Genomic DNA, 12,444 nt, shown 5'->3' with positions numbered 1-12,444 from the left:
ACCCTGGGGTTCCAGGTATAGCTGTGGAGATGGATACAAGTACCAAAGCCATATTTCACATCTCAAGAGATGAAATTCCACATCCTTACCCACAGCTCAAGTTCTTCTCAAGTCGAATCACTGTGCTTTGTTCTTCTTTCTCTTGTCTTTCTTCTCATCTCTATCTACCTGCTTGCACTTCAACTCATTCTTTTCTGCTCCTTTCCTGCCTTGGCCCTACTTTGCTGTCTTTTTTAAAGTGTAGTGTGGCTTTCCCTTTAAAGATTTCTGCACATGCATAAAAACTGGAACAGTTCTTTTCTGTGTGTGCTCAGAACTGGTCCCAAGATGGGCTTGAGGTTTTGTTCCACATTTTCTTTGCCAGGTTCAGTAAAGAAGGAAGAACAAGGTATGTGAGTGTGTGAGGAGGCACACGGATGGTGCTTGTGTGGAGTTATCATGTGCATGCATACACACATGTAAACACACACTGGACTCATGTTAGAAGAATGTCAGACTGGCTGGAGAGAACCACTGTCATTCATACATAGAAGAATTGCTCCACCAACTAGACTGGACCCATGGTCCCTTCCCAGGGCTTGACAGCTTTCTCTATGTCTTTGTGTTCATGCTTTTAACTCTTTGCTACAGTGTCATCCATCCCAAATTCGATTGTAATTAATAAGACTGCCAGATAGATGCATGCAAGATACAGGCCCTAGGTGGAGGTTGGTTCAATCCACCACCCTCCACCCCACCAGGCATCTATCTGTCAAGTGTGAGCCCATGGTCTCTCTCCCCCAGGGTGGCTCTGTTCTGGCCAGTCCAGCAAATACCATCAACTCATGGTCTTCAGAACTCTTGTTCATCTGGGGTTCCTATAACTCACTTTGGATTGTAGGCTTTATTATTAATTATCTGAATTACAGTGAGTTGGTTCTCCCTAACTACTTGAAGCTCTTTAAAAGCAGTACCAGCTCTATAATTTTCCACAAAATCTTGCAAATCATTGTGCACAGGAATGCATCGGCTGCTTGCCTAGCCTCAGACTGTGAGGACAGAAATAATATAGAAACTGTGGTCTCAGGATGGTTTTAGAACTCCTGCTGTCAGGGTTCTCCTTCATTTACATTTGCACACCTGTAGGTTATAACCATCAGTTCTCTCAGGTATACACACCACTACTGATTTGTTTGCTCCACGTGATTTTGAACAAATATATTGACAGATCAGGCTATTCTGTTTCTTTTCATGGCTATGGGATACTTTTCTCTTTCTATTTCGTAAACAAGGCTTTCCATGTTAATATATGAGATGTCTTCCCTATTTTCTTCATCCCTATTTTCCTCTATGATAGAGTCACAAAAGCTTCAGGCAAATCCTAGAAGGATTCAATGCATAGTAGAAAAAAAAGTTGCTGCGTAGAATCTATTGCTATACAAAACAAAACAGAACCACCCAAAGAAGTGAATGAGAAGTCTCTTGGACTCTGAATTTGTCAGAAACTACTGAGGAATGTGCTCACTGTCGGGGGAGTACAGATGATCTGCAGAGAAAGGTTTCAGGGATTAATAGAGAGTCGGAAACTAGGACCCTGGATAGGACATGTTTATGTGTTCACTGGGCCTGGAAAAGGGTTGCTGCAAAGTGCTTCTTCGTGATCCTAATGCATAAATGTGTTGCTATAAGAAGAGAACAGGTCTGCAGTAGGTGCTCAGTGACCATTAATTTATGAAGGAGCTGGTAACCAACCCTTCCCCATCTCTAGCAATGACTGAAAAGGAGGACGTGGCCTTTTATTACAGCAATTGGAACTCTGGCTAGATATTAAAATGACCTTTTCTACAATGAGGGTTGTTAAAAAATCCAACTGTATTTCTGAGGGAGATTGTGAAACCTCCTTTCAGAAAGTCTCTAAAAACCAGCAGGACTTTATAGGAGTCGGCAATTATTTTATTTTAGTTTTTTGGTCAGAGCTGGTAAGAAGGACTAAGTGACCTTTCAAAGTCCCTTTGAATTTCATAGTTCTAGGAATGGGTATTAACAAGTTTGATGGCTTTATGAATTATATAATCTTCTCCAGTCATTTATAGCAATGAATGTCCCTAAAGGACTCAAGAGAAGGGCTGTTTACTTGATCTGCTTTCTTCGCTTTATACAACTCCCAGGTGAAAGACATCCTAGTGCCTCTTACTAATGGAACTTTAACTCAATTCCTGTGATATGAACTTAGCATATATCAGATTGGAATCTATTTTGTGGGACTCAATAAGCCACAGAGAATCAGCACAGGAGCACACTGGGTACCTTTCAAAACATGATACTCTACTTTATCTCTATTAGGGAGTATAGGATGGCTATTGTCCCCTTTTTAGAAAAAAAAAAGGCAAACATACTTGAGTTGGTGTATATAAGGCTGGGAATTACTAAGAAATCCACATGATAAATATTCATAAGGACAGGCCTGTGAGAGGCAAAACAAATGCAAAACAGAATAGCTGAGCTGTTGAGGTGGAATCCCATGGAAGGCCAGGTAAGGGCCATCCCTGGAAACACAGTCCACCCAGACAGGGATGTTGATACAAAGAGACATACCAGAATATTTAATTGTAAGCTGGCGTATAATAGAAGGTATTTTTGAAGCTCTTGTCAAGAAGGAATAATTTTTTTATTTAACTCATCAGAGAAAAAAAAAAAGCTTTTAAATAATCAGCCTTGGTAAGCAATTTTCATTTATATTTGCAATCTTTGGAATCTTACCACCCCCTTCACCAATCAACATTTCTGCCTTCCCAATTTCCCCTCTCTGGAAAAGTCGTGATTGTTATTGTAGTTGTTTTATTTTAATGGAATGGTGACAGCAGCCGTGCCTTAGATAGCACTTACTATCTGCCAGGCATTGTTTGATTTTATCGATACTAATTTCATTTAGATACTAATTTCATTTACTCCATCCAACAATCTTGTAAGAATGTCCTCATTTGGGTGTGTAAACTGAGGTGACAGAATGACTTGCCTTGCCCAAAGCCCAGTGGCTGTTAAGCGCCAGTGCTGGGAATCAGTCCCAAGCAGTCTGTCTCCAGAACAGATACTCTAGACCACCCCCCCTACCCATCTGTGACTTCTGTCTCTCGGATCACACTGCCTGAGGACCTCCCAACTAGAGCAACCCGGTCACATGATTACCCTGATGCTGGGTACTCTGAGAACTGCAGATGTGATTTCAGACTCACGCTCATGGCAATCTCTGAGGCAGGCATTGCTTTTCCTATTTTATAGATGATGATAATTAGAAAATGGCAAAGTCAGAGTCTGAACTCATATCCACCTTTAGTCCCAAACTGCTTAACCTGCTGTGTTCCTTCCCAGCATCTCCTCTTTGCTCTTTCCACACCTGCACCTGGGTTAACCTGTCTTGCTGGAGGAAGTCACCAACGACACTGGTTGGTGTCATTTAAAAACCAGGCACCACGCAATCTCACGTGAGCCTGCCCTGTGGCTCCATCATTATTTAATTCCCATTCTCTGGCCAAATGACATTTTTCACCACAATGGTTACCCTGGACTCACCCCCACCATTCTTTCCCCTTTCTTTAAGACCTTTACTTCTCTCCTGCCCTCTTTCTTGTTGGAAAGATGGAGCCATCCTCTGTGAGCTCACTCCTTACAACTCAAAATTCCTCTGTTCCATTGCACATCTTTCTTTTCCTCTCCTCTATTCCCTGAAGAGTTGCCCTGCTCTGTGTCAGGCCTGCTCTGATCCAACCCTTCCCTACCTCCACAGGGACATGGCCTCATTTATTATTCTTTTGGTCTTGCATCTTCAAGATTTTCCTCCACACCCGAGCCTTGCCCTCTGCCTGCAGATGTAGTCAAGTTTCTCTAATTACCTCTCACCGAGATCCTTCCCTCAACCTACTCTCTGATGCACTTCTCCAAGATGCAGCCTTCTTTCATTACATCCACTGAGTTTTTAGCTCTGTTTAAAAGATTTTTAAGCATTTTTAAACACTAAATATCTCAGTTCATGCTCCATGATCTCTCCAACGATTTAACTATTGCCAGTGTTAAAATAAAAATAAATAAATAAATAAATAAAAATAACACTTGTACAAGATTAGAAAAATGTTTTAGGAAGTATAAAAAAGTGAATCTATGCAAAGAAAAACTTTTTCCTCCAGTTACCACTTCTCCAGGAATAATCACTTGATCATCATCTTGTGACTCCTTTTAGGAAAAACATGCCAATATCCTCCATTAACCTTCCTTTTTTTTTTCCTTTACCCTAAGAGCTCCATATTATACTTTCTTTATTGTAATTTCCTTTTAAAAAATATATACTTAAATGTGTGTATATATGTATATATATATGATCATTCCATCCATGCCTACTTCATTCTATATTATATTTGCCTAGTGCAGAGCTAAGCTGTATAATAATTTATTTAACTAGTCCCCTTTCCCTTATCATGTGATTCCTTTTACCCTTTAAAGTCTCTCTGCTCAAATCCTATTCCCTCTTGAAGGTCATTTGCAACTGCATCAACAGTAATGTTCTTTGTCTTATTCTTTAGCACTGCTCTGAGGCAAGAATAGCCAATCTTCCTTTTAGAAAAAAAAAAAAAGTTCCTTCAATTTGATTCTCCTGGTTCTCTGATCTGCTGGTTACTTATTGTTCGGTAACTACCCTTCATTATCCTAATTCTAAATGCAGGCTTTAAAGTTCAGTTCTTGGCCCTTTCCGTTCTCTCTGGTCTCATCTAATTGGATGCCAACTACTCCCTGGATCTGGCCCAGTCTCAAAGTAACATCTCTTCTCATCTTCTCTGAAGATCTGGTGCCATATTTCCTTCCTATTCGCTAGATAAAACCATCTCCATCGTGGGCTAATCTCTCAAATTGGTTATCTGATTTGCAGATTGGCCACTTTTACCTCCTTAAATATTTTCTCCTGCTGAATTATCTTTCTTCTGATATTGATGCCACCAGTGACCAGGAGATCAAAGACTCATCTTTGTTTGTTGCAGTTGACTTGCTCCCGAAATCACTGACATGCCTCACTGATTGTATGTCCAGTGCTCCCCACATCTCGATTTCAATAAGACAAACTCACCAATTCCACATCACACAGTCTCCTCTGCCTAGCACACACACTCCCAGTTGTTGAGAATTCTGAACCATTTCCCACGTAAATTTAAAACACTATTCTGGTACTGCCACCCAGATACCTCCCAATGACTTGAGTCCATTCCCAGGTGGGTGTTTTATCTTACCTCTCAAGACACTTTGTTTTCCCTACCCTGGATTTCATGTCCTTTTTCCATTTCTTATCTACTCTCTGGTCAAATCTATAGACTTTTATCTACTTACATTTGCTCTGACTTTTACAGAAAGGCTCTCTCTTTCAACACCTGCTTCAATTCTAATCACCTTCCAAGGCTGGCACTAAAGATTGTCTGTTTTATAAAATATTTCCTGATAATGGTACATTCAGACACATTTTAGTCTTCCTCTTATAGGGTTGACAAATTTAGCAAATCAAAACATAAGACATGCAGTTTAATGCAAATGTTCAGATCAAAAAAGTGAATAATTTTAGCATAAGTATTTCCCATGCAATATTTGGAACATTTTAACTAAAATTTATTTATTCAGTGTTTTTCCTGAAATTCAAACTTAATTAAGGGTCTTATATTTTATCTGGCAATTCTATCTTTAAATTGCAACAGATTGTTTTGTTTTGTTTTGTTTTTTTTTTGCCCATCAGATAGGGAGAAAAGTTAAAATAGGGATAGAGTCAAAAAGAACAGGTTTTGAACTCTGGCCTTTGAGAAAATTACTTCACTTTCCTTAATTTCCTATTCTGAAAATGGAAGCTGTAAGTTCTGTGTATAAATTCTGAATTACTATGCATTTGAGAGAGGGGCTTGTGAGTTCATATGCAAAATAAGTACCCTGGGTTATTTGGATACTTAGTTTTGGGGTATTTAATGGACAAAACCCCATTATGTCCATCAACGGTAGAGTCAGTTAAATCATTGAAAATGGTAGTAAGGGAAGGCACACACTTATGATGGGCTAAAAATTCGATAATAAAAAATTGAAAATGGTAAGAAAATCACAAATGTGGCCTGTACATGTGGGCTGAATTGATTCACGGGAGAAATGATTCTGAAGGACAAGGCAAATCATGCGATTTGTGGAAAGTGCTATACTTATGTAATTGAAAATAATCAGCAGGAGATGAAGAAAAATGATGGACAAAATAAGGGGAAAAGTATTTTAGAGTGTGGTTAGAAGATCGCCATCAATGCCAGTGAGCTTAGAAGCACCTAGAAGAGTGTTAGAATTTGCAGGAATGGGCCAAAGACAGTTCTGTGGGTTGAAGGTCCCTGTCACACAGGTTTACACAACCTGAAAGAGAATGTGCACTTTGCAAGTGTGAATCCACATCTGCAGAGCAGTTCCCCAGCTGGTGGAGATCATAAAACACAGGGTCAACATCATTCTACTATATGTGAAGCCAGTGTCCTTTGGGAAAAGATGCAGGATGGATTTTTTTTTTTTCAGTGAAGAGAAGAACATACATATCTAGTCTTCAGACTCTAGGTGTGCTTTCAGGCTATTTGATGAAAATGATTTCTAGATGCATATTAGTGCCTAGTATGGAGTAAAGGACTGTTCAAGATTGTTCCCTTACCTCTTTTCTCAAATCCCCAATACTCTACATTGTATTGCTTTTGAAGGGGAGGACACACTTATTTTATACATTTATTTCTCTTTTTGCATTTCACTGAGCCACAGCTATTTGTACAGGACTATTTGTATAATAAAATTGATAATATGGAGGAAAAATTATTGATTGTTCACCTTAACAAGACAAAGTCCAGTTAGTACTTAGTAGGAAGACTTAGGTCAATAACTCAGCAAATATTTATTGAACATCTACTATGATGTAGATCTGTGGTAACTGCAGCAGTCAGATGGTAAACAAGACTATAGTGAATATGAGATGACCATCTGTTAATGGGGATCCTAGACCAGTATAAGGGCAATAAAATAAGAGTATAGAAAGATGGAAATAGTTTTAACTTGGGTAAGTTAAAGGGGCAGCTAAACCAGACTTGAGTGGCAGGGGGATTGAAGGCCTTTCAGAAAACTGAAGGAAGAATAAATTAAGCAGATTAAGGAAGGGTTAGCTTTAGGGAAAGAGTTTTTAGGCAGAAATATTAAGTAGAACATATATGATGCTGAGATGCCAAAATGTACAAGGAGTATTTCAGAGAACTGAGAAACACTGTTTGCCTCAAGAGTATAGTAATTGAGAGAACAAGGAAGAAATCTAGCCAATGAGAAAAGGAGGGAGAAGGGGAATAGCAAGGATGGTGGAAGGAGACCCTCATCATTATACAAAATACATGTATGAAGATGTGAATTGGGTGTCAATATACCATATATACAAACAGAAATATGATAAATTGTGGTATAAAGGTGTATTAAGAATTGTAATGCAAAAAAAAATAAGAGAGCTCATGTATAATGGCATAATTTGGTGTGAACATACTTAATATAGTTACAAAAAATTGTGCTGTGAATGGATAATTATGAATGTAATGCATTCCACTATTGTCATGTATGTAAGAAATAAATTTAAAAAATAAAAAAAGAGAAGCTGAAAGGATTAGGAGAAGGAAGCTGGGCACAGATCGTGCATAATTTCTTTGGACTTCATCGTAAGAACAAAGGTGAGCTACTGAAGGGTTTTAAACAGGAAGGTGATAAGAATTAATGTTTTGAGAGGCTCAGAAAAAATTGATATAGGGCAAGCCTGAATACAAGGAGGCAACTGTAAAAATCCTGGTTAGGAATCTGGCCTGACTTTGAAAACTCTTCTTCTGGGACATTTTCTTTTCCTTTTGGTTGTCTATTACCACTATGGCTGCTGCTGTTACTTTCCTTTCTCCTCTGCAGTGACTTTTGACCTTCTCTATATTTAAGTGTTATTGTCATTCAGGGCTCAGTCCTTAGATCTTTGTATTTTATTCACATTTGGTATCCACTAGTGATCTCATCTAAATGAATGGTTTTAAGTATCATCTGGACACTGACAGGCCCTGGATTTATGTCACCAGCCAGGACAGTCCTCTGCCCTCCAGACTCATATATTCAACTGCCTATTCAATCTCTCCGTTCAGATGCTTTAATAGGTATCTGAAGCTGAGCTCTTGATTCTGCCTCCAGATTTGCTAAACCAGGTTGTCCCCACATCAATAATGGCGACTCCATCTGTTGTGTGGCCCAAATTTGGGGCTTACCCACAACATTCTTCTTTCTCTCCTACATGAGGCCCAATTCATCAGCAAATCCTTTTTTGTGTGCCTTCAGAATAGGACACCTTTTTTATAATTCTTATTTCTACCTCTCTGGCCTGAAGCCACAATCATCTTGAACCTGGATCATCTTCATAGCGTATACCAGATCATTTTAATAGATCTCCTTGCTTCTTCTTTGGTTCCCTATAGGGTTACGCTCAATGCAGCAGACAGTGTTTATCCTTGAAAATATTAGGTAACATCACTCTGAATAAAAACCTTTGATGGCCTCCTATCTCCCTTAGAGTAAAACTCAAGGTCCTTATGATGGACTAAAACACACATGAGGTCTTCCCCCAACCCTATTCTTGGACTTCAGCTATTATTATTCTTCCTCAGCCTGGCCTCCTTGTTGTCCCTCAGAGACTTCAAGTGAGCTCCCACCTCACACTGCCTTTGCATCCTGCTGTTTGTTTTGCCCCATATCTTGTCCCCCAGATATCCAGCATGTTTGTTTCCTTGCATTTTTCCCTAGTTCTCTTCTCATGTTTAATTTTATTACATAGATCTTCTATGAACAACTCACACCAAAAATCAACCCTCCCGCCAATGCTGCCAAAGCCCCTCACCCTAGTTCATTTCTCTTTCTAACTCTTCACACCATCTCCGCAACACTTAGCACTGTGTATTTGCTGCCTTACTTATTTATCTACCTTCCTTCTCTAAAACTGTGAGCTTCCTGAAAGCTGAAACTGTAGGTGTTGTGGTCAGTGCCGATTCTCCATTCCCTAGACCATCTCCTAGCACCCAGTAAGCACTCAATTAAAACTGCTGAATGAATGGAGAGAAGGATTTGAGTAGAATAGAAATGGAGAGCAGTGGATGAACCTGAAATCTGTTTGGGTAGTATTGAGATATTGGTGATTGCTTTTTGGATATTGAGCAACAGAAGAGAAATGAAGACAGATGGGACTAGGAAGCTGCCCAGATTTCTGACCCAGACGACTGAGTTCATGGCAAGCGAGAAGAAGGGAAGTGGGATGGAGGAGGGACAGGTTTCAGAGAAGAATACATTCAATTTGGAGGTTGAGATTAAGGTTATTGTGAGATATTCAGCTGAAGACGTTCTGGAGGTAGCTGACTCTAGAAGTTAACTAGTTGGATTCCACTTTAGCATTCATCTCCGTTAGCTCTGAAGAAAGGAGGTGCGGTGAGGAGATATAGATCACCCTGCAGGTGAACTTACGCACCAGACTCCTCAGGAGCTCACAGCTTTTCAGAAAACCACATTCTTCTAGCCTCCAAGGAGTCTCATTGTCTGAGCGAAACCATTTTTCAGTCTGACTCTGGGGGTGCGCGTTTGCCATTCAGAACCTACTATATTTTACTGCACCTCCTGACATTGTTACACAACATTTATTGAAAGCACATTTGATGGTAATGAAGTTTCTATTAACTATGATTAAATCTCATAAAGCACCTGAAGATAATTTAAGATGTGCAGAAGCAGAAAATGAAACATTCGGTTTAGTACATTAGGAAACGTAATTGATTAAATTATCTCATTTACAATAAGTGCTTTCATGAGCTATGCAGTGCACATATTTTCCCCAGTTTGTCATTATGATTTGCCAACAGATATCTTAAGACTTCACTTTCTTTTTACACCTCCACGCAACTCAAAGCTGGCTCCTCTGCCCGCCTGCTCACGGAGGACTGTGTGCGAAGTTCCAAGCGATGTTTTCTATCCACCAGGCCTTGTGGAGGATCATGTGTACAGCTATATATAGGAACAGGTTGTTTCTCAATTATCTTCATAATTGACTTTGATTTTGCATCAGTGATGATTCATGTAGTCTTAAACTAAGCCCCACTTTCGCTGAACGATGCAGCCTGAATTTGTATAATGCACTTCTAACCATGCCGCTTACAGAACCCCGATTGGATTCCTCTGGGAGCCTTTTGCAATCACATTGATTCTGTTAAAGTTTTATTTTTAGGGAAATCACAAATTAAAACCATTTAAGCGATTCCATTGCAGTATCCAGCAATTAAGTATGGTACTCAGGAGTGAGAACCCCAAGCAAAAACTAATTCAGGACTCCCTAAGGACTAGAAATAGCTTCTGTGGGGTTTATGACTGGAAGTACAGATGTAACCAAATTTGAATGCCACAGTACTCACAAACTGAGCATGAAATTAATTTTAAAAACACACACATGCATTTCTAAGTAACTTTCATCTCGGCCACCACATGGACAGTCACAATCTTGCCTGTGGTATGCACCCAAACCTGCAGATGGCATGCACATAGAACAAAGAGGAAGGTAAGAGTCCTTTCCCTCCAGCTGTCACTCTGAGGACCTTGACACAACACAGGCCAAATATTCAGTGGCCTGTGTCTTTTTCCCTTCCGCATCATGCACACATACCTCCATACAAGCCCACACATACATAGCCAGGTTCCCCAAACTCCATCTTTCTATGCATTCAAAAGCCACTATGCATGATGTCAGAGTGCAGATAACCTAAGTACCAGTGATTCCTGTATGAGCAGATGGCTGCAGAGAAAAAAGTTAAGAAAGTTTATTTTGTTATTTTACAAAGTTTTCTGACTCTGCAAGTAACAACATCTTTATATCTCTGGCTTGCCTAAAGCAATATAAGGAAGTATGAATGGAATGGCTTTTCTGGATCTTTCTCTCATCTTTCCTGATGGCCTGCCCCAAGGTACCTATTTCTGTCTATCCTCATAGGGTCTTAAGTCTTTCAAAGAAGTCAGCTAATAAAAACTATTAACTCTCCCAAGCTGTTTGAATCTTAATGCCCTAGGATTTAAAAGATCAAAAGTCATTCATTTTATACTAAAATGAAGGAAAGTGGGCCAGGACATTTTTATACAAGCTTTACAAACCAAACCAACTGGGTAGCTGTCTACTCTTCTATTGAAAAGAGCTGAACTGCTGATGCCTTTTATCTTGAGGTTTCTTGGGATGCTTTACCTATTTCTGAGTGCATGACGATGACCAGAAGGATGTTAACATGGAGACTCTTAACAGGAAACCCCCACCAGAGATTCTAATTCACTTGTTCTATTCTAAGGTGGGGCTATTTAATAAGTTCCCACCATACCCCAAGATCTGGATGCATTTGATCTCTGATCTGTTTTTTTTTTTTTGTTTTTTTTCGAGAACTGCTTTTCTTAGATAGTGGTTCTTAGCCTGAGTTGCACATTGGAATCACTTGAGGAAGTTTGAAAAAAGTGGGGTCTCCTGGGTTTTAACACCCTCCCACCGCAAATACTGACTTCACTGGTACAGTTTTGGAATTAGGATTTTAAAAAGCCTTCTGGGAGATTCCAAAGTACAGTTAAGGTTGAGAACCACAAGGTCAAATGGCAAGCTGCCAAGCATTTAAGCCACATTCCTTTCTCCATAGCTACGGGATGCATAAAATGGAAATAATGCAAAGGCCTCTTTCAGGAATCATGTCTGCATCTAGGGAGCATGCCAGCACCAACACCAACATTCTGAGTTCATAATTATTTCACTGTGGAAATCTGGCTCCTCATCTACCCAGTTGTCATGGATGCCTTCGCAGGTAAGATTCTGGGTTTGCTTCCTCCACCTCCTCTCCTCCTCAGTGGAACGGCTTAGAGACAGGCTTTTGCCTAAAAGGCTGCTCTCATGAATGTGTAGAATGAAAAATATTTATTAATTTTAATGCTATAAATCTCTCCAGAAATAAGAATCCTAGATGACATTTGCAGAGCAATGGACTTACAGGCAGAAAGAATCAAGAAGAGAGATTTACTTGTGCTCAGAGGGAGGCAAAGGGTGTGCATATTTCTTTTTGATTTAAACCTCTGATATGCAACTCCAAACTCAATGAGAGGAAGCCCCCAAAGCCCTGGATCTTTCATGGGGACTTCAATTCTGCTTGGTTCCTATACAAATACAACAGTAAGGCAGCAAATATGAGAATAAATTATATTCACAAGAGGAAAAATAACTTACTTTGGGGTTTTATTTCATGAAGAGGTTTTTTATCTAAAAGAAAGAGAGAGAAAAAGAAAGTTGCATTTAATAAATTTACATGGAGCAGATATATTTTCTGTATCACTTTATATCCACCTCTATAAATGATACATTTT

The 12,444-nt window shown here is 39.5% G+C and overlaps 1 protein-coding gene across 10 annotated transcripts in view; it reads right to left on the bottom strand.

Annotated features, from left to right (window-relative positions):
* The window catches only part of Unc5d (unc-5 netrin receptor D), a 505,260-nt gene that overhangs the window by 79,368 nt on the left and 413,448 nt on the right, over nt 1-12,444 (bottom strand). For 6 of the 10 annotated variants that reach the window (XM_077792634.1, XM_077792633.1, XM_077792636.1 and 3 more), the window contains one exon: nt 12,308-12,340. The exons of the other annotated variants lie outside the window; for them this stretch is intronic. In XM_077792634.1, coding sequence (XP_077648760.1) covers nt 12,308-12,340 — 33 coding nt within the window. The remainder of the gene's footprint in view (nt 1-12,307; nt 12,341-12,444) is intronic. 10 annotated transcript variants of the gene reach the window in all.

The sequence above is a fragment of the Urocitellus parryii genome, chromosome 14, assembly GCF_045843805.1.
Source record: "Urocitellus parryii isolate mUroPar1 chromosome 14, mUroPar1.hap1, whole genome shotgun sequence".
Lineage (NCBI taxonomy): Eukaryota > Metazoa > Chordata > Mammalia > Rodentia > Sciuridae > Urocitellus > Urocitellus parryii.
The sequence above is the reverse complement of the archived record's forward strand: the minus strand, read 5'-3'. Positions and strand labels throughout refer to the sequence as shown.